The following is a 22,860-nucleotide window of genomic DNA, read 5'->3' as shown; positions in this document are numbered from 1 at the left end:
GGCATCATCAAAACAACCTGTACTTCTATTTCTTAGTGTGAAGCTGCTGCAGAAAGACAATTTGTAGCTTCCTTTATATTCTGAATTCTATCTTTTTCTGCCAACTATTCCTGGCACTGTCCTGCCATGACTTACTGTACTTGCTATTATCTTGGAAATTTAAGTTATTTTACACCCATCACTTTAACCTAATAAACAGAGACTGGTAATAGTGAGTGATTCAGAGTTAGTGTTGTGTAACCTCCCGTAAGGCAGTGTTGAACTGCGTGAGCTGGTTGTGAATGACCTAGATTGGTTACTGGAAGCAATTTGTACATGGTAGCAAGAAGTTACATGCGAGATATTTTGCTGATCTCATCCTTAGATCTCAAAGGGAATCAAGATTCTTTTCCCCATTTTATAGATGGTAAACTGAGAAACAGAGTGAATCAGCCTTTCAGTGTGGGATGCACAGCATGGCAACTTCGTCTTTGCTTTTTGGGGTGAAAGTAGATACAAGAAAAGGGGCAGTGGTACTGATTATGAATTACATGGGGAAAAAAATTACAGATTATTCAGCCTTCAACAGTTGCATAGCCTTGGTCTTGCTCAGAGGTAGCTCACAGTAACAGCTCCCCTACCTACCACACTGTTTCAGTCTTGTGGTCTTTAATAATTTATAAAAATATTTGGAAGAGTGTCTCAGGCTCTCATTTTTTACAACATTTTTTGTGCTTATATTTTGAATGGCAATTCAAGTACTCATTATTGGGATAAGTCATCTATGGCAGGTTCAGAAATATTTTTAAGTGTTGTAAAACTCTCCACTGGTTTCTTGATTGCTTTAGTTGTTTAATTGCTCTCACATTTGGGCTAGGCTTAAAGTACAGGACCACCGTTCTTTCAATCGGAAGTTTAGCTGTATCAAAGAGTGCACAGAGGAGATGGTCATCTGGAGTAGCAAAATCCTCATCATACACTGTCAGCTCCAGCACATTCTGGAAAAAGAGAGAGAAGGGTTTTTTTATAGTTTCTGCAGTCTGAACATCATTGGCTCTAGGTAAGAAATATTGTTGAGGATGTTCTTGAGAAGAAAGTTAAGAAATTAAGTATCATCCTCCTTTGCAAAAATGTACTGTAAGTAGAATATTCATTCTTGCCTGGTTCATTTTAATTGCTGTACCATACTATATTGGCTATAGCTCTAAAACAACTTAGTTAACTCCTGGATTCTGAATCTATCTTGCTCTGACTCATACAAGTCTCTGGTTTCCCTAAAATTTCAGTACTGAGCTCAGTTTCTGGCCCTCCTGAGCAGAAGCATCGATCAGACATAAGAATTTGGTTATCTCTGCTGTTATACAGTTTGAAAAGTCCTTTATCATGAGTCATCCCTTAAACAATTCCTGGGAACAGTTTAGAAGATAGATACACAAAGTCTTCAGGCTGCATCAGGCAGATGACTTTAGATCCTTACCTTGACCTGACTCTGGATTCGGAAGTAGAAGGTTTCATTCCACACTGGATTGTTGGAGTTTCTCACAGTTTTAGTGCGTGACTTTTCACATGTCGCAGTTGGCAGCCACAATGAGACGTAGCAATCAGCCTGGCTTACTGTGTAGGGAAGAAACAAAATAGTGGGGAATGTGGCAAAGTCAGCAGTGCTGCGTGACACTGGAAAGGTTACTCTATGGTACCAACAACAAGAAAAAGTTATTTAAAGACAGAAATGCCTGTTATAATGTCACTCTTTTCAAGATTTCCTTCTGTAATGGAAAAAGCACAGACCATAAGATGACCTAGAACAGAAGGTGCTTTCTATTCTTCCTTGCGTGAGTTGCAGACAACAGTGATATTGTATATAAAAGAAAAGGGTGAGAATTTCCTCTTCTAGTCAGCCATTTCAGTTTCTCAGCCAACAAGATTTCCTGTGCTTACATGTGCATGCACACACACTCCACTGCTGTCTGATAATAGGGGCCTGGGACCCTCCTCCACCTTTTGAGAGCAACTGCAAAAAGCCTCCATCTCTGCCTTGCCTCCAGTCATTTTCTTGGTGAGGGTTTGTGAAAGTAGCTGCAGAACCACCGCTGCTGTATGAGATGGCAGAGGCTTCCTCCAGAAGGAGCTCATTGAATTAGGCATTGTATGTTAAATAATTGCCACCTGCAGGAAGAGAGGGACTCTCCCAAAATGCACTGATAGAGGGTTAGTAAAGGATTTTATGTCCCATTTCTCAAAGGCACCTAAATTAAGGTATATCTCAAACAGGTCTAGCCAAAAATGCCATGTACTCTGTGCTGGGGGAATGCAATGTTTCTTCATACAGGCTATGCAAAGTACTTCAGTGCCTTGAAAACCTCTCTTACACCGTTCTTAACAGCAATTAATGTGAAAATAAAAATGATGATGATGATTAAGATGATGAAAAAAATGATCAGATTCAAGTTGTGGAGAAATCAATATATTCCTACAGAGTCAAAAAAATATTCCTCTGATGGAAAAGTTTGTTTCCAAAATATTCAGTAAGTGCTAGCCTTCTCCCTCTCCTGCCCTTTTCCACATTCCATATCTTATTTTGGATTAAAAAAAAAAGGTTCTGACAGCAGTTTCACTTTACTTGTCTAGAGTCATATTATCTGCTTTAGTTCTACCTTCCCACCACTTTTATCTCTTGGTCTCCTTCCCTCTACTTTCTTCCTGATAGTATTAATTGAGCAGACATTTCACCTCCAGTATTCAGGTTTCCTCCTCTCCTCTTCCCCTCCCCTCATCTCCCCTCTCTTCTGCTTTCTTCTCTTCCCCTCCCTTCTCCTCCCCTCCCCTCCCCTCCAAACCAAGTCCCAAAAGGAAGGAAAAGGCTGCCTTCCTACTGTGTTCAAGCCCACAGGTAGACACAACAGAAATTGCCCCAATAGCATTTGTTATCCCTCACACAGATTGTATGGTGTGCTTTGCAGACTGATTACCTGAGAATCGTAATTCCCAGGCGTGTCTTTTCACTTCAGACACCCATGCCCACTTTGCACATAGGTCTGGGAGACACAGCCAGGTTTTACCACTGCTGTGGTACAGATAAACAACAAGCAGCATCAAAAGACCCACATTTTAAGAAGAAGGAGGTGAAAGTCCTTGAATGCATTCAGAGGAGGGCAACAAAGCTGGTGAATGGGCTGGAATCAATGTCCTGTGAGGAGCAGCTGAGGACTTGGGCATTGTCTAGTTTGGTGAAAAGGAGGCTGAGGGATGACTTCATTGCTTTCTACAGCTTTCTGCAGAGGGGACACAGAGAGGGAGGTGCTGAGCTCTTCTCCCTGGGGTCCAGGGGCAGGGTGTATGGGAATGGTCAAAAGTGGCACCAGGGGAGGTTTAGAGTGGACATTAGGAAGCATTTCTTTACTGAGAGGGTGGTCAAACACCGCAGCAGGCTTCCTAGAGGGGTGGTCAATGTTCCAAGCCTGTCAGTGTTGAAGATGTATTTTGACAACGCCTCTAGTAATATGCTTTAATTTGGTCAGCCCTGAATTGGTCAGGCAGTTTGATTAGGTGATTGTTGTAGATTCCTTTCAACTGAAATAGCCTCTTCTATTCACAACAGCAAAGAAACAGTGCAATGCACAGGTGATGCATGTTGCTACAGGTTACCAGCAGGAGACTGCTAACATTGAAAACATGGTCTGCTTATACCAAATATCTCCCCAGTAAGGGTAGGTCTAGACAGCCTGACAAGTCTGGCTGCCTTACATATTTTGCCTTGTTTAGGCACACCAGAAAGAGGAACACAGAGTCTCACTTTCACCTTCTCCCTGCAAAGGAAGTTACTTGCCTTTATGTCATTTATAGACAGAGTTGATTTAAGAACAACATTTAAGGCTGCCCTCCTTCTGTCTTAAGAAAGCACTTGTAACTGCCTGCTACTTGTGAAATTCCAGAATTAAGTCTACACATTTCCAGGAAGCATGTCTCTCTCAAACTGGGAAGTCTCATTTGGAAGTGTTTAGCTTTTATCCAGAGATGAGACAGAAGAAAAAGAATGAGGCCTTTTCACATTTAAAAAGAAATTCTTAATCACTTCACTGCCAGGTAATAGCCCTTGTACACCTTGCTCCAGAGAAGAAAAAAAGGTAATTCTAGAGCAGTACTGCACCTGAGCCACCCTCCATCTTTCAGGGAGATCCTTACTTTGGCATTTCCAAACAAGAGTTTGCATTTTGAATACCATGTTTAATAACCCTTGCTAGACTTATGTTCCATGAATAATTTCTTGTTGAACATATATATTTTAACATCCACACATTCCTGTGGAGGTAAGTTCCATAGTTTCCTTGTATGTTATTTATTTTAAACTTGCTGTTTGATACTTTCATGAGTGCTCACATTTATTCTCACATTGTGAAAAACAGGGAAAAATTGCTCCTTATTCACCTTCTTTCCGTATTTCTTTTTGAAGAAACAGCTCCCATGACCTCCTCAATAATTTTACTTCTAGTCTTTAGGACTGTAGCCTACTTAGTCCTTCTGGATGTAAAATTTGTTTCAGATCTGTCGTTGTATTTGGTCCCTTTCTGCAGCTCCTTTTGTTACTCCATTTCCTCAAGTGTTTTTATTTATTTTTTTCAATCTGTGAAATTCCATGCAAATAATAATGCTTTGAAGAAATTTGAAACTGCAAAAATAGGTATTGGAATGTATTTGGAGAACCTAGAAGTAATGCTATTAATTTTAAAATGCATTAAAAGTAATTTTGTATAACTACCATGACTTTAGATTTATCCTTGGAGATCAATGACTGTTGCCTGCTTGGCTGGCAAAGCACTCTGTTCTACTGGTGTGATTCATCATTGCTACATCTTAATTGTACTTTGAGATACAGAGCATATCAAGCAATCCTTAATTATATGAGTAGATGCAGCCAAACTAGTCAGCTGTGTATTTAATGCAATATTGCCTCAGTTCTGCTTGCTCAATCTCTTTCTACAACCTCATTATTTGTCTTGTTGCCTGACATGCAGAAGATGAGACCTTGAAGAGACCTTTCTGTGTTGTTGCTTCATCACACATGTCCCACCACCATGGACAAAGAGGGAGGTGCAGAGACTGTGACCCAATGATATGACCTCAGATACAGTTGATATCTCTCTTACTCGAAGCTGTGATATGGGGAAGTCCTCTGATGCATCTTTCAGAAAAACATGTGATAATCACAGGGTAAGATGGGAATGGTACTGCATAGTAAATCCGGACCTTCATCTTTCAGAAAATCTTCCTTGATTTTTCCTGTGCAAGAGACTATGGAACCAATTATTGCTGCTTACAGTGAAACAGGAGAAACAAAAGGATAAAGAGATAATTTCAGCATCCTTTCATCCAGGTGGTCACATAGTTGTATTCACTCAAACAAAACAAACAGTTCATTTGTCTATTTTGTGTAAAACCCCTCTCCACGCAAGAGGATAGTCCATGTTCTTCAGTGGTGTTTTCCTTTCCTGCTTACTCACTTCCCACCACTTTCCTGCCATGTGACTCACAGTCTTGCTCAACTGCGAGGCTGCTGTATTAGTGTTAGAAGGAACAAAGCATCCAGCTCTCAGTCAGCACAGTTTGTTTGACTGTCATTTCAGGGTAATTAATAATGGCTTAACCTGGTGGTAATGATTGTAGAAAGCTTCTTTCTGTTCATTTCATCTTTGTCAGAACCAAGATTGAGGGGGATGAAAAGATTTTCTCCTTCCAGCACCTTGTTTCCCAAGGTGCTACAAAGCATTACCAGAATCACCTGTTTTTGAAAACACACAACGTGGTCTTTTTCATCTACCTGTAGCAGAAACTCTCCTTTCTTTGGGAGAAAGTACTTATCCTCAGAAAGACATTCAAATCTTGAAACCAGTCAGAAAGCACAGACATAACACTCAAAAAGACAGCAGCAAGCAGCACAGACTGACTGGTTTGTAACAATTTGTTTACATAAACAGTAGGTTATTTCAGAAACAATAAGAAAAGGTTGCTATACAATTATAAAAAATATTATATTGCCTGTATCCCAAGACACCACTAAGAATGGAGATACTTACAGGCATCCACTCGCTGGAGGTTTCTCATCCGGATGATCCTTACGGTCAACAGGTAGCAGGGAGAGGATTCTATCTGTAGAAGAACAGTACAAAATGGAGTCTGAATAAGCCTTTGGTAGGAAAAAAGTTTCAAAAGTGCAAACTAACCGGATGCTACAATAATACAGTTAGTAAAATTTGGGTTTAGCATCTCACTACTCTGCAGAAGAAAATCTGCAACATAAGCTTCTGCTGTTAAAGAAATCAACATTTTTTATATTTCACTGTCTTTTTGCTTTGTTGTTTTGAGTGTGTATTGCTCATCAGAGCAGAAAAGAAAGGGATAAATCACTGAAAACTCATACAGCCTGTGAGATGCTTGCAAAACCTCTTGCTCTGAAACTGCTGAGTTTAGCTCCACAACATAGCTACAGTAAGTCTCCTGAACAGAGTAAATGCACTGGTGAGAACCATGGTGGAGTTGTCAAAATACTGGCAGTCTTACTCAAAGTTACAGTCAATCCTCTTAGTAACCACCCATGAGGTGCCATCGCACAGAAAAAAGTCCTGTGGAGAATATCTGTTGTCCTGGACTCCCATGGGATAAACCTGAAGTACCAGTCTTTAAGAGGTGCTTTTGCCTTCTGCTTCAAAAACATAGATTTCTCTGTTTTTCCATTTACAGTTGTAGGAGAAAATGAGTAACAATAATCTGAGCTTTTGTAAATCATAACTGTGAGATAAACCAATGGCTGAAAATCGTTTCCAGAGGATTTAGAGGGCAAAGAGTTAGGTACGGGTTGCCTTTGGGGAAAAATAAAAAACACTACCTTCCTCCAAAAAATCTTGAAGATTGAAAGTGCTTAAGTTCCTTTGTTCCCTTTGAATGTCTCAACCTTAATCTTCTATAAAACAAGTCTCTCCAAATTTTGTGATTGCAGAGATCTCTTCCTATTTATTATTGGAAGATAAATGTGATTTCCTTCTTCTAAGGAAGGCGATTTCCTGCTGGCTCATTACATAAACCTGTCTCTATCTCAGACTTATCTGCAAAAGGCTTTTCTGACCAAGGCAATAAATAAATCAGCATTTCCCGTGGCTGTGACACACAGTCATTTCCTCACACTCCTAGAAACATTTCCACCTGCATAAGTGGTTACGACAGTCCTCCAAATCATTCTTTTTGACAACTGTTATTTTTAACAACTGATTTCCTCTCATTTAGGAGCATCCTTCTATTTCTACAGCGCTTCAGAGGCTTCCTATAATGACTATAAACAAGCAGACAAAATAGATGTTAAGGTAGATAAAGATGGAAGAACCTCACTTAAAACAATATAAGTAATGTGGCCAATTTTTTTTCAAGAGAACAGAGCAAAAGGGCCTTATTTTCAGATGGAAAGACAATTATGTCCTTTGTGACAAAAAATTACTTTTTCAGTGTGTAATTAAAATCCTCTCTTCTCTCTAACACATCATGTTATGCTAAAATTTCTTTGCTGAGCTCTTGAAAAGCATTCCTGCTTCCACCCATCTTATATGTGCCTCAAGAATTCTTTGGGTTTTTTTCCTTTTTCAGTGCTTCTTTATGATTCAAACTAAGAAATCCATCAACTTTTTATTTCAAGTGTTCTCAAAAGAGAAAAAGCTTAACAGAAGCTGCAAAATTTGCAAACTACTGATGAAAGGGTATGTCCTCAGAGCTACCCCATACAAGGACACTGGCTCACATTTCAGATACAGTATAGCCAAAATAATACAGTTCTACACCCGGTTATTAACCCTTCTTCTCAGCTGGGTAATTAGCAAAGGTGGATCACCGCACTCACATGTTAGGAATGAGCTTGGGCACCTCAGCATATGTCCTAGAAGGGACAAACTCATTGTTCCTTAGGATCTGAATAAGCATGGGGGAAATTCTTGCAGGCATTTATCTCTAGGGATTGTGCAAGGTGCTACCAGCTCCTGGATCAGCTCCAGATATGCTTCCTCTGACAAGTGGCATTGCTTGAGTGAGAATCAATGAATTCAATATTTGCAAAGCAGTTTGAGATTCTTAGATAGGAGAAAAGGTGGGGGTTTAAAATGATTTTTACGTGGTTTCTGCCATCTGATTACCTTCCTCCTGGTTCCCATGTAATGACTTTCTAATATGTTAGCCAGAGTTCCCCATCTGCCATGGGGAAATAAATTCTCAGAGATGCGTGTTTCACAGAAAGACTTGTTGAAATTTCACCAAAAAAAAAAAATCAGTGGCTTAACCAAAGCTACAGAAATCAGGACCTGTGCTTGCACTAGGGGACAAGTACATGCCACCAGCCAGCTACCTGAGGAAAAGGCAGCAGCCAGGCAGCAGCTGTCCTGGCAGTCCTCGCATGTGCCAGTGGGAGTAGCAAAGACAATCGGGAGAGTAGAAATCACCTGGTGATCAGGCCTTGCTAGTTATTCTGCTCCCAGGAGGATTTGCTATTTTAATTAATTCCAGTAACATCTTAAACAAAAGAAATGTATTTAAATAGCAACTGTGACAAGCATAACATGATGTACTAGGATCTAGTTATAGAGACAAAGAAAATAGCAGTCGTATTTATGAAACGAAAGACAGAAGTTCTGTTATTCTGTTTACTTAACTTGTATTATGATCACTTAAAAAAAAAAAAAAAAAGAAAAAAGGCTGCTGTTGTGCAATGGTATTCCACATATGGAGAGGTTTCCACCACAGCCTTTAATGGTGCAAGTCTCCAAGCAGCGTCCTGCCCTCATGTGTAGTGACATACTAAAGCCATTTATCACTGTCACATAGTAAGTTTGCTTTTCATGACTCATGTAGTCACCCTGTGACTGTTTCACTGATTCTCAATTTGTCAGCTTGTCCTCAGTTTTGTGCTTTCCAAACTGTGCTCATGTGTGTATAGCACAGCTGCACGCAGTAGAGCACTCTGCTATGCCAGTGCATGAGCAGGGTAGGCATTGTTAATTTCTCTGAACCCCCAGGGAAATTGAGTTTTACTAGGATTTTGCAAACAGCAGCTCCAACTGACCTCGTAGTCTCCAGAGCAGACTTCTTGATCTCTTCTTCCTATTTTTCAGTGCTTCTTGTAAAAAACAAATTACTATATTGGTGAAAGTAAGGGATTCCTCGGTCATGTGAATTATTCCAGCTTTCTTCCACCAGATGAGTAAGAATTTGAGAACAGAATTTCTCTGTCATGAGCACTCTGGTGATGCAGGCTGTCTGCATTCCTGGCAGATTTGTGCCTCCATAGGTCTCTCTCAGCCCTCTTTAAAGTCATGCTTATATTAAGATGTAGGTATGTGTGGCATGCATCCATCTTCAGAGCCACTGCTGTAAATTACTCCACTAGTTTAGCTGTATAATATATCCTGTCACATCACAAGTGGCTTTAGAGCTCTGAAATGGCAGTACTTCTTATTGAGGCAATAGTTTATGAGACCAGAGAAAGGCTATACTTCTTCACCATTTTTTACTTGCTTTTCTCTCAGTACTTTTCTTGATTCAGCCTTTAGGGTTCTTCATCTAACAGACTCTTCCAGCATGGGCTATTGCTAGCAACATCTTCCCAGCTTGTGATATCAACGGTATGAACACCTACTGTAGACTACCAGTCACACAATTCCACAACAGTAAGGTCAAATGTGTGCTGGGTGAATGTGGATTGGGTTTTTTTTCAGTGTTAGCTCTTTGTTTTAGCACAGATGTCTGATCAAATAACAGAATATTGTAGCTGCCTTCCCCAAACAGAGAACAGTCATCCAAAAACACTGATCCAGAGAGGAGAATTTATTCTTGAACCCTCAGATTCAGCCAACACATTCTCAGACTTGACTGTTGCTCTTTTAGATTGGCATTTATTTCAAAGCAATCATAAACTAGCAAAAAAAAAAAATGCAGATCATGGAATTCATATTCAATTTGTGTGTGTGAAAACCGTATTATCATCAAAAAGCATCCAAGCAGGTGCTTTTCTACATGAAATGTGGAATGTCTTCCGTCCAGTCTCATGAGTGGGTGGCCTTTGTCATGCTTGGGGAAAAACAGTGATGAGGAAGCAGAGAAAACTATGTGCCACAGTGTGCTGGTACCACTACCTATTTAAGTGCAACTGCACCACACACTACCCCACAAACCACCCTGCAAAGATCAGACAAGATTTAAAAATATCTTCAGTACAATCAGTTTACTTTTACAATGGCTGAAAAAGGCCATTTCTACAGACCAACCTGAAACAATGTGTGTTAGCTACGTAAATCATGAAAAGAACTTCCTCTCTATCCACACATTCCTGGTAATCACTGAGTAATAATGCCTCTATCTGCTTCTATGTGATCTACTAGCACAGCAACCTTTCCTGGCAAAGATAGTTCCTTGCCTTGACTAAGGTACCGCTGCATTCCTGGCCCTGAGCAGCATTCTGTTGAGATGAAATCACTCCCAGGATGTTACAGGACACTCCTTTTTTCATCTCCAGGTGCTAACTTAACTAGATGGTAGCCAGGGACCAAATCAAAAGAATGAAAATACTTCACTGCTGATGGTGCTAGAGCTGGTATCTTGAGCTGACTGAGAGTCAAGTCTCCTTAAAGAGTGTGCATCCTTAAGTTTTTTACAGCTGCAGGTGAAATGCTGCAGGCTGTGAACATCACTCAGCCAAGCCCTTCCCCAGCCTGCTAGAACCTATCTCCCACTGTTGTCGGATGTGCCAGGGGTCCCCTGTGGCATGCTGCCCGGGCTGAGCGCGGTTGGCTGCTGCATTTGGCCACGTCTCTGAAGCACTTCCTTGTTCTTGACAATCTCAGACTCCACAATTGCAAAGCAGATGCTCTAATTGCTTCCTTCCTTCACCTCCTCCAGGCACTGGGGCTGGGCATCTCAACAGAGGGCTGTGGGGCTGCGTGGGTGCTGGGAGTGCTGATGATCACTGCTGCCACAGTGGTAGTTTTCACAAGTTGTGTGTTTCCTGGTTTTTATTAATAATATATCTTCTAATAAGACCACCTTTTCACCAGAATTATAGGAAGTCTGGGTTGGATATTGGTGAACTAAAAACTCCCACATCTGGACAGAAAAGCCCCTTTCATGCATACAGCCACAGTAATCCTGATTGTAGCAGGGAAAATTTATCTGTGTTCACAGGAGCAAGGTCACAAGAATTTTTTTCAATTATTGATCAACACAACATGAATACTCTCAGGGCACAGTGATCCCATCGATGCAGAGATTCGTAATTAATTTACTTCTATTTAATAAATAAACAAATTATGTATTTATTATTTCTATTACTTGCGGCAGCCAGTGGCAAGTTCACCATAAAGCAAGATCTTAGGGAGGCAGTGGTCCTTCATCCTGGAGACGTGCCCTGCCCATCGCAGCTGTGTTCTCATCAACGTGGCTTCTATACTTGTGACTGCTGCTTGCTCTAGAACAGATATATTGGTCACGTAATCTGACCAGTGGATGTTTAAGATTGTTCGGAGGCAGCGTTGATGGAAGCGATCTAGGAGACGCAGGTGGTAAGATCTTGCTTTATGGTGAACTTGCCACTGGCTGCCGCAAGAGAGGAGCCCCAAAGAAAAGATACAAGGACTCCCTGAAACAACATCTCAGCCTTGGCCATATTGATCAACATAACTGGTCTACTCTGGCCTCAAATCGGGAGGCCTGGAGACACACCATCTATAACGCTGCTGTCTCCTTTGAGAACGCACGCAGGATCACTCTCGAGGAGAAAAGGCAACACAGAAAGAACCGTGTCTTGCAGAATATACCATCTAAGGAGTCTTTCTACTCTACCTTTTGCAATCGGATATGTCTGTCTCGTATTGGCCTCATAAGTCACCAACGTGCCTGTAACAAATGTGGATAGAGCCTTCCCAAATCTTTGTTCGCGATGATTTCTATTTCTATTACTTAATATATAAATCTGCAGAGATTTATGATTTGATTGATAATTCAGGCTAGTTGCATAGCTGTTTCAGTACTGTCAACATTGCCTTCCATCTTTTAGTGTTTACAGATGTTTAATAATCAGACTTTTTCAGGTTTTGAAAAATAGGTCTATTTAAAAACTTAGAGCATTCAGCTGCATGTTCAAAATTATTTCCATATGTAGAACTGTAGCCAGGGGAATATGATAGTCCATCTTAAAAAAAAACCAGTGCCCTTTTATAGTGCTTTGCCCTTCCCAAGCAGAACAAACCCAAGAGAAAGAAATTAGACTGAGCATTAACCATCTGAGGATTGAGATTCTTTACACCTAATTCCAGATAGCTTTAAAATAAGTGTTTAAATCTGACACCTGTTGAGCATTTCTGGATTCTCATCCTAGGGTAAACATCACCACAGGACATGAGTCGTATTCTGAAAATGTCTATTTCAGAGAATCACCCTACTGATTCTCAAGGGTGTATAGAGGTCTATCTAAGACACAGATGTTCTTAATTTTTTATGTCAAACCATATTTCAAACTTATGAGCTGATGGAAGTGGCCTCATTTGACTTTATGAGGTTCATTTTTTAAGTGGGAGGTGTGCTGGAACATGTAATTTCAGTAGTCTGTATTTTAGGCATCTCCATACCACCGCTCAGGGTGGCAGGAGAGGCACCTGGGCTCAGAACAACTTCTACAGCTGAGCAGAGCTGCCGCTGGTGTCATGTTCCTGCAAGCGCCATGGGGCTGGGAGTAGCTCAGGAGATGTTGACTCTTTTCTTCCCAGTTGCTGTTGAGCTTGGAGCTGGAACTGCTCCTGACCGGAGGCTCTTGTCCTTGTGGGAGCCAAGGAGCCCATGCCTGGCGCCAGCAGGGACCCAGCCCTCCTGCCTGCCTCAGCCCCTGGTTCACATTACAGAGTCTGACCTGTAGTAGAAGCAAATGTCAAAACTTGCTCCTAAACTTGCTATGCAACATGGCAGTTCCTCACTCTTCTCATGATCTCAATAACTACTTCCAGCTTCCAAAACCCAGCAGAAGCCAGAACTCCTACTTTGTACAAGGGTGAGAGCTTAACCTGCCCCTCTTCTGTTAATGGGCTACTGTTCTCCCAGCTGCACAAACCCTGCAAAAACAAGGAGCCCTTGCCTGGCACGGACATGAGGTATGACTTGACCTGAGATGCAGTGCATCTTACCCTTGTTAAAACATGGCTTATGCTGAATTCAGAACTAGGTATCCAATTGTTCCCCTTACCTTCCCTCACATGCATTATTATATGAGACCTCATGCAATCCTTATGTATTTTAATATAAACACTGATTTTGGATATACCAGAGCTGGCCTTGCCTGCTGCTTTTATCGTGGGGCAAAGTACCAGCCAAGGCCCGAATAATTCAGATTTCTTAATGTAGATAAAAATCAGCATGTTGGCAGAAAGGCACATGGAGTTGCTGGAATATGTTGTCATACATTTCTAACAGGCAATTCCTTTTAGCAGGCAGAGACCTTCATATTTAAGTCTTCTAGAAGTTTCAGTGATGAAAAATTTGCATTTGAGAAAAACAGAGCAGAAAAGTGTGTATGTGTTCTTCACATGAACATATGATACATTGCAGTAATCAAGTAATGATCATGCAAGTGCATAGGATAGATCCCCATATTCTGCTCAAGGATGAAAACACAAGGTCTCTGTAACCAGATGCAAGAACAACAATTCAGTCCCTCACCAATGCATTCTCATGAATTTTGGGGATTTTGAAATGTAAAAACTAATCTGTCAGTGTGAGACAGGGGCAATATAGTGGTCCAGAAGAATGTTATGGTCCCACACTCATCAGAAGATTCTTTTGGTCCACTACTGTCACCCCTGCCCCCTCGAAATTTCATGACCCTTAAATGTCTTTGATCTAAATCTATATCCTGAGCACATAATGGAAAAACAAACACATCGCTGTGTGGGATTAAGAAATGGAGACAAGAAGTTACTTGTCATAAGTATAATTATGATAAATAATTATAACCCAGGAGTTCAAAACTTTTTTCTTTCTCTCATCATGATTTTAGGTTCCTTACCCCTTGTAAGGAGCAGACATTAAACCAAAAACTGATCAATAATTTTTTTCAGTTTTTACTGTCTACAAAATTCTTCATCCTATATGTGGTCCAGAATTTCAGTATCTGGTGGTCTAGTGGTTAGAGTGTCTGACTCTCACCGCTGCAACCCGGGTTCGATTCCCGGCCCCCTGGGCAGGTGGAGCTCGTCAGCCTTGGTAGGCAATCCACCTAAGAGAAGGTCACTCTAAACAAACCTACATCCTGGGGACCTCACTGCCACTGTCCAAGCTTTGCTCGGCCCCGGCAGATGAACCTCAGGACTAAAGGGTGGGCTCAGTTCAGCGCACGCTGTGTCTCACCTAAAAATCCACTGCGCAGGCTGGAAGGGTTAATGACCTTTCCCAAAATCTTCGCTCGCGAAGACTGGCCATTATTATTATTATTTCAGTATCCTACCAAGCTGAAGATACCAGATATTGTAAGCTAAATACTTGCAAGATGAAATGCCACAAAGACCCTAGACTAATAGAGTATATCCTGTGAAAATACAGTATAATCTTTTGGTGACAGTGATTTTTATTTTATTAATAATAATCCTAATATTGGGCAAACACAAAAGCTAAACTTTGAAACGTGCACATGAAAAAACCAAAAATACTGTGAATATGAATTCGTTTAAATTTCTTGGTGCATGAATTCTACCAGGACTACCTGGTAAGCAACTTATCACAAAGCTCACGTCTGCCTGTTCACACTATTACTTCAGTTTTCAGATAAAACTCCTTTTCATCTTGATTTTGGCTCAGCAGAACCTGTCTGCATGAATTATAGTTCAAATTGCCACAGAATTATCTGCTTCGGAAGCAGATATTTTGTGGGACAACATTGTAATACAAATCACACTTAAACTTCTCTGATCTTGACATATAGGAAACAAAGCTTATATTTCCTGCACAAACAACAAAGTAGCAGAATGAGAACCCCAATCAAAATCAGTAATGTCTAACAAAAATAAATCTATGACTGATACTCGAGCACAAGAAATAGCCCTACCACATTCAAGCATCATTCCTTTTACAGAATCACTTGTTAGTTTTTTCCTGATGGAGCAAGGAAGTGCTGAAGCCTTTACAGCAGAACATGCATCACAGTTACTTTTTGCTCTTTCAATTACAAAACATATCGTGGAACAGAAAGCTTATCAATGGATTTCTTTTACAAGTAACTGAGGGATTAAGTAGTAGATATTCTGCCTGCTCCAAATAAAATGTAACAGAGAAATACAACAAGTAATTATGAAAAGTGAGCCACCTGGTCTGGTTGAAGGTGTCCCTGCTCATTGCAGGGGTTTGGAACTACATGACCTTTAAAGGTCCCTTCCAACCCAAGCCATTCTATGATTCTATGAAAATCATAAATATAAGTAGAATAAAATGATCCAACTATAGACTTAAGGGTGTTTCGCTTGTAACACACAAACTACTGTCATCATTATCTGTCTACCTGAGCCTTTTCCCCATTTGGTTCTAAATTCTCTTTTTTATAATACCTTGAAATCACCTTTGTCTGGCACAGAAGTTTCATCTTTCTGTTCTTGAGGTCCACCATCTCTCAAAGAATCAAAGTCTGAGTCTTCATCCTGAAGAAAGAAAGAAATGATAAGCAATAGCGTTAAAACAACAGCAGAAGCATTATCAGGGTAGATAATTAATTTCTTCAGGGTAGATAATTAATTTCTACTTGCAATAATTTATGCTGAAACCTCGATTAGAACACCTGTTGGTTACACCCAGTTGAGTTACTGCTCTCAGATTAATGAACAAACCACCACATAGTTTGGCACACACTGGCACAAAATCTATATCGGGGTACCCTTTCAACAAGTCAATGAAGGAAGAGCCATCACAGCTGTGAGATAACCAAAACGTGTCTCTGTAATTATTCTGTGAATAAAGGTTTGCTTTTTGTTTTGAATATGATCTTTTGGCAATCTGCTCCTGCTCTTAGCTGTGTTAAACCTCAGTTTGAAATATCCCAGAACATATTCTCTGGGTTCAAACACAGAGTGTGAAACTTGTTGCAGTTGCATAATTTTAAATTTAATGTTTCCGTTTTTTTCAGGAAATGAAAGTTCCAAAACAATTCTACAATGTAGGGTGCCTCCTTTTGAAACACTTTGTAGAACACTATTAAAGGACAGTTCCTACAAAAAAATTTTGAAAATATTCTGTTTCTGTTTCCAGAGTTCTTCCTGAAGTGATGTGCCTCCATCCAGTCAGGGAGCACTAAGAACAATGCATAATGTACTACTAGTTTAAACTAAAGGCAGATCTTGAAATGATGAAGAGAATGCAAAGCAAAATGGAAAAGTCAGAACTAAAAAGGGAATGTGTAAGTAAAATTCAGTTCTCTATTCCTGATCTCTATCCTGTCCTTATCCCATTTTTAATAACAAAAAATATGGGTTGGAGACATTATTATACACGTAAAAATTTTGTTGTTGATACACAAATATGAAGTTTTTAATAAAAGTAGCATTCAATTACAAAAGAAAAAAGGCATTTTAAGTCTAGGTCTGGGTTCAGGCTGATAATTCAGCCCCTAAAGAATGTTTCCTTCCCTGTTCATTTTTTCCACTTTCTCATCTTTTAATGTCCCCTTAAGACCCTGACTTCTCTCATTTTTTCTATGAAGATGAGATCTTTGGTTCCTGTGGATTCAGGAGGACTTTTGCCGCTGAGAGCCTTTCAGGGAATATTTCACCTTAAATTCCTTAAGGCAGAGACATTGCTGCCTAGTCCCATCAGACAGCAAGTTTGTACACTAGCTTGAATACAAACATGCTCACAAAGCAGGATTTTGTTTTCTGTCAAATGCAGAGGACCTGAAGCAAATTTTTGAATCCATTTTCTTACCTCTAGTCCTTTTGCCTTTGATGACATCATGGTCTTCCCTGGATTCATGTAATAGAGTGTTTCTGGCACCTCCATGGGCAGCAATTCTTGGGACATATTTTCAGCATTTACTTCTGGCATCTCTACAGGTAGGAATTCTTTAGACAAGTTTTCAGGATTTACTTCTGTCACCTCTATGGATAGGAATTCTTTAGACATATTTTCAGAATATACTCCTGGCATCTCCATAGGCAGCAGTTCTAGGGACGTCTTTTCAGGATATACTCCTGGCATCTCCATAGGCAGTAGTTCTAGAGATGTCTTTTCAGGATCTACTCCTGGCAACTCCATGGGCAGCAGTTCTAGAGATGTCTTTTCAGGATCTACTCCTGGCAACTCCATGGGCAGTGGTTCTAGAGACGTCTTTACAGGATACACTCCTGGCAACTCCATGGGCAGCGGTTCTAGAGACGTTTTTTCAGGATCTACTCCTGGCAACTCCATGGGCAGCGGTTCTAGAGACGTCTTTTCAGGATCTACTCCTGGCAACTCCATGGGCAGTGGTTCTAGAGACAGGTTTTCAGGATCTACTCCTGGCACCTCCACAGGCAGCACTTCCCAAGACATGTTTGCAGGATGTACTCCTGTGGGAGTCAATGACAAGTTATTTTATAAAATGACCTGAGGCCCCACCCATCTCATCTCTATAAGTAAAGGACTCCCCTCCCACTGCCGAAGACAGTGGAGTGCCAAGGATAGACTGCTCCAGGGAAGGACCTTGCAGCACAAGCACAACAGCCAAAAGGAACGTGGTATCTTCCTCTGGCTGGGAACCTCTCCCAACCTGTGCCTGCCCCATGGGTCCTGCACTGCTGCCATCCTTTTGCTGTGGTTAGCAGAGTCATGGGCTGTCCTGCCAAGCAGAGGAGAAGCACAGGGAGCACCACCTCTGAGACCTGCTCCTTCAAAGCCATTTCTTCCCCACTGTGGCATAGGGACTGTCCTGAGCAGAGACAGCTCCTGTATGGCGGACACTGAACCCTGAAAAAGGCCTCTGAGTGTAAATAGCTACTACTGACTTACCTGTGTGCAGGCACACGCCTGTGCACTTTAGTCAAACCTCCCCATAGGTGGGGGGACCTGAAAAGAGATCCTGCTGCCTGGAAAGAGGCATTGCCCTGTGCCACACAGTAACCCCCTGGAAGAGGGCCACCCCCACTGCCTGACAGATCACTGCATGGACCTGCACCTCCCAGCTCCTCCTGGGCTGCTCCCATTTCTTCTTCCCAGGGGAGCAAGGCTAGGGTGTGGGCACAGGGCTGGGTCAGTTTGCAGAGGTGAGCTATAGGTAGAGGAGGTGAGTGAGGAGCATGGAGTAGCAGTATCAGATTGTGTGTGATAGGACAGTGGGGGAGAAGGAAGTGGACATTTGCAGGCGTTAACAAAGGTCTTAAAGTCATGCAAGCATGACCCAGGATTACTGCTTCATCTGGCAGAACCTTAAATACAACCAAAAAAAGCAAGGAAATCTGTAATAGCTGTGAAAAGCTGGTAGAAGTTATGCTTTTATAAATTTTCCAGGGAAAGGCAATTGAACTTCACATGACAACTGCGGAAAATCTCTGTCAAGATGAATGGAATATAGTATCCAGTGGTTAAGTTCTATTAGTTTTATTTTTACAGAGATTTTGTTCAACTAAAGAGCATGAACGAACAAAAGAGCACATGAACATCTCCAGGCATACCCAGTGGAAATTATCATCTTCAAAGACAGAAAAACAAATAAATAACAAACTAGCAGCTCCAGTAACTGTAGGCTGTGTCATAGCATCTGCATTTGCAGCATGAAAAGTAGCTCTGCCCACACTGGAAGTTCAAGAGCATCTTTTGGCCTCAGGTCACGGACACACTGTGCTGCATCCTGGAGAACTCCTTTTGCAGCTTAATTTAAAGAACAACAATCATCCTTTTTTTTTTTTTTTTTTTAACCTGATCAGAAAAGAAGACCTGGTTGACCTTGGAAGACCTGTCATGGGACACTAAAAATACCATGATACTTGTTATTAGAGCAGGCCAACTTTGCCCAGGCTGATTAGTTCAGAGAATCATTAGCATAAGTGATGTAACAGAAACCCCTCTAAAGTTGATGAACCTTACAAAAGTTGAGATTCCTTGTCCTCAAGAAAACCTGTGGAGAAGAAAGATGGATTTTGTGTAGAGGCTTCCATATCTGCAGAGTGAATTCCTCATAATACACATGCTTAGCTATCTAGAATGATCTTGCCACCTTCAGCTAAATCAAGTGCTGAAGTCACTACTCTGAGTGACTCCACAGGGAATGCCATAAAGAAAGAAAACTCCAAGGCTCTCATGAACAACTGAATGAGTGTTATCTCATTTAAAATTGAATGTACAAAGCTGGATGGTTTCAACTTGTAGAATGAAAAGCAGAGTCTTCAAGTGGAATGATTTTATTTATTCACATTTCATATTTCAGTAATTTAAGGATAGATTAAGCAAAATAACCCACCTGTTTCAAAGATTTAAGTGTAGTTGCCCTGGCAGCAAACCACACACTACTCCTTTAGTGTAGTACTTATCACAGTTTTATCTTGCTTATCACACAGAATGTGCCAAAACCAGTACAATCTTGTACATCCTCTACTGCTTAGTTTTCTTACTTGCACTACAATGCAGTTTGTAGAAGCATCACTAACTTGGCAGAGGTACCTGTATTACATCTGACTGCAGAGACAAGCTGTGGAAAAATGGTAGCTCCATGACAAACATGTTTTTCAACATGTTCAGATGTAGCTTTGTGATTTCTTTTGTCATAGTCTTGGACTAGTTTGAAACTGCTGATAGCCAGGTCCCCCTAAATGCCTTGCAACAATATATGCTTGCCTAGCTTTCAAACAGGCCAGGCAAAATTAGCCTGAGGTTATTCTGACAAGGTGGAAACACAACCAAGACTGGCTGTGACCATCTCACTATTCTCTGGTATACAGATATTTCTGTACAAAAAACAGCACTGGAGAGCAGAGTCAGATGGACATTCTGGCTTGGCTACATATTCTGCAGGAGGAGTGGTGTCTTAGGCCATCAGTTTAGCAGTTAGCGAAGGAAGGAGATGTGGAGCAGGAGAGAAAATTCACTGGAGACAGGGGCACTACTGCTGTTTGTTATCTTAGCCATGTAACAAGTAAGACAGAATCTTCTGGAAAATTATTTTAAAGTAAGTTTAAAAGTGCTAGAATATATCCTAGTTAAGACACGGTGACCATACTGAAAAAAGCATGGCACTTTATATCCATTATACAAATGCATCAGCATTTGAATACATGTAGCATATAACTAGAACACAGCTTCGATACTGAGAGTTATTACTTTCCCAGTAGAGATACTAACACCATTAATGACTTTGTACATCACTACAGTCACAGTTAAATAGTCTTTATATTTCTTTCATGCTACAGTTACTGATGCACTGAATAAAGCCCAGAACTTACCATACCAGTCTTAGAGCTGCCTAGTTGAAGTCTAAATTTATGCTCCATTTTATCTCTCTCAGTTTTTATGCATGGTGCATATCTACAGTCCTCAATGGTTACCTGTGCAGTGAGAAAGTCCTCTTCACCTGGAGTTCTCTCACTGTGGGATGTTTTTCTATACTTGGAGAAAGTTTCCCAGGACTGCAGTAAACTAGAAGAGCAGTTCCCAAAGTTTTTTGAATCACTGTTGACTCTCAATATTTCTGCAGGCTTACATGCAAGTTTATCATATCCTCATGAGATGGAAACCAGCAATATGACCAGTATAATGCTTCCTCCCACTGTGGGTTAGAGACCATTAGTTCCTGCACCTGCAGAGATCATAGACTAGAGATTAAGAGTGACCAGGAATATTAAGGATTTTCTGAATACTTATCTGTATGTGGGAACAAAAGATTTAACCTTTAACAAATTCTAGGATATCATCTGTTAAATCTCAAAACCAAATTACGTCATATTTGAGTTAGTAGATACTAAGCCAAAAGAAATGCAGCTTGAGGAGGAATTTGGAGTATGATTTTCTTTTAAGACTGGCTGACATCCAGCTGAATAGCAGAAATTGCAAAATTAAAGAAACAACTGTCAATTGCACAAGATTTAGAAGCACATATTAACTTATGTAGAAACTTGCAGCTCCTTACCTGATAGTTATCAGCCTCTGAGAATACTCCATTACCTCAGCAGAAGAAAGGAAATAGGAGGGGAGCAAACTAATTTACAGATTATTAGCTGAGGGAGAGAAGGGTGCAATAAGCTGCAGTTGGCAGGAAAAGTCAGTCTGCTAGAGGGCAAGGCACCATCTTTTCCCAGTGTTTAAAGGCAGAAAAAAAGAAGAGAGAGCTGGGAGCTAGGAAGCGCTCACAGTGTGCATGTCAGGTGTCTGTAAAACCAAATGATCAGAACCCCAGCAGTGAGATTTAATGCTATGACATTTTCTGGATTAGAGATTTTTAGTTGCTATTCTTCTTAAAGGACCAGTCTACCAAGACTGCTTTGAAGAAACTAGAGTATCTCCATTTTAAATGTTTGTCTTCACCACCTTTTGTTCCTGATTTCCTCTTTTGTTTCTTCTTTCCATTCCTTGACACCTTTTCTTTACCATTGACTTCTTAGATTTCCAAAATATATATTTCCTTCCTTTGTCCATCTCAATACCACATAGCTGTAATTCAATTTTTCACTTTTTCTTGAGTATTATGGTTTGTTTCCCTTCTCTCCTTTCTCCCTCCTTGCTTTTTATACCCTCTGTTTTCTTAATCTTTTCCCTTTGTCTCACATGTCTCCTACATACTGTAATTGTACCTCTGTAAGCTTCAAGTTTAAATGATGAAGGTTTGGTCATATTTGGAATAAGCATGAATACTACAAGAATTGGGGTAGCTGGAATCAGGCTGTGACATCTGGATAAGCAATAGTGGGTTGAAGTGAATATAAAGGAGACCTCAGGGCCCCGGGAGGAAGCAACTGAAGACATGACAGGACATCCTAGAGTTTTGATATCATCGGATAGAGGGGTGAGAGAAGTGCTTTACGAACACTGAAGGTGTGCTGGGCTTCAACTGGAACCCTGCAAGGGACAGACTTTCAGGAGGAACTCAAAGGTACAAAATTTGAATGGCATGAAGGACACACAGCTCTCACCCATTGCTAACTGCTGACCAGCATACCATGGCCAGGTATGGTATGCATGAGGTATGGTATTCCTCCATGAGGAAATGAGGCCCTGATGGCCTCCTCTGCAGCATTACCACTCTAGAAGACAGTGAGATATTGTACACACATAGCAGAGCTATACATGTGAACAGGTTTTGGCTTCCTAAGTGGCGCTCACCCAATAAGACTGTTCAAATCCTCACATGCCTTGTGAGGGGTTAAAGAATCCCACTGCTGCTTTCCTTAGGTTCCTATGGTCTGAGTCACCCCACCGAGCTGCCCAGTTCTTCATGCACCTTAGTGACAATTGGAAGGGCTGGGGCAAATGTGCAATTGCATGCTAATCCCTTCACTTACTTGTAGATAATGAATAGGTAAGAAGGAAAAGCCAGACACAGAAAAGATGCAAAACATATTAATTACAAGTAAGGAGGTCAGCGTGTTAGTTTGTAGTTCCTATTACCACATCTACCAAGAGTTTTATCTTCTAAAACATTTAGGAAAAAAAATGTTAACTCCTGCTGATGCTAACACCATGATACAGTGTGGGCTTAGATTTTTGCATTGCTTCTCTCACCTCTATTGTATTTCCTCTCTTGAAGGGATAATTCCATGAAGACACTCCTTTTTCCTGTAAAAGGGGACACTCCCAACCTGCAAAACCCAAAAGGGCTTTTAAATGCCCACATTTACCGCTGTTACCTACATTCTTTCAATGCCTCAGTAC

The 22,860-nt window shown here is 40.9% G+C and overlaps 1 protein-coding gene across 1 annotated transcript in view; it reads right to left on the bottom strand.

Moving 5' to 3' along the window:
* The window catches only part of LOC114003075 (cytosolic phospholipase A2 epsilon-like), a 33,829-nt gene extending 16,783 nt beyond the window's left edge, over positions 1-17,046 (bottom strand). Inside the window, exons 1-5 of the mRNA XM_027749674.2 lie at positions 16,951-17,046; positions 15,585-15,674; positions 6,051-6,123; positions 1,457-1,593; positions 846-977 (exon numbers count right to left, since the gene is read on the bottom strand). Of these exons, the coding sequence (XP_027605475.2) occupies positions 846-977; positions 1,457-1,593; positions 6,051-6,123; positions 15,585-15,674; positions 16,951-17,046 (528 nt within the window). The remainder of the gene's footprint in view (positions 1-845; positions 978-1,456; positions 1,594-6,050; positions 6,124-15,584; positions 15,675-16,950) is intronic.
* Between the last annotated feature and the right edge of the window lie 5,814 nt (positions 17,047-22,860).

Source organism: Pipra filicauda, unplaced genomic scaffold (assembly GCF_003945595.2).
Source record: "Pipra filicauda isolate LSUMZ 115617 unplaced genomic scaffold, ASM394559v2 scaffold6_size6359152_pilon, whole genome shotgun sequence".
NCBI lineage: Eukaryota > Metazoa > Chordata > Aves > Passeriformes > Pipridae > Pipra > Pipra filicauda.
This window is presented reverse-complemented; position numbering and strand designations above follow the sequence as displayed.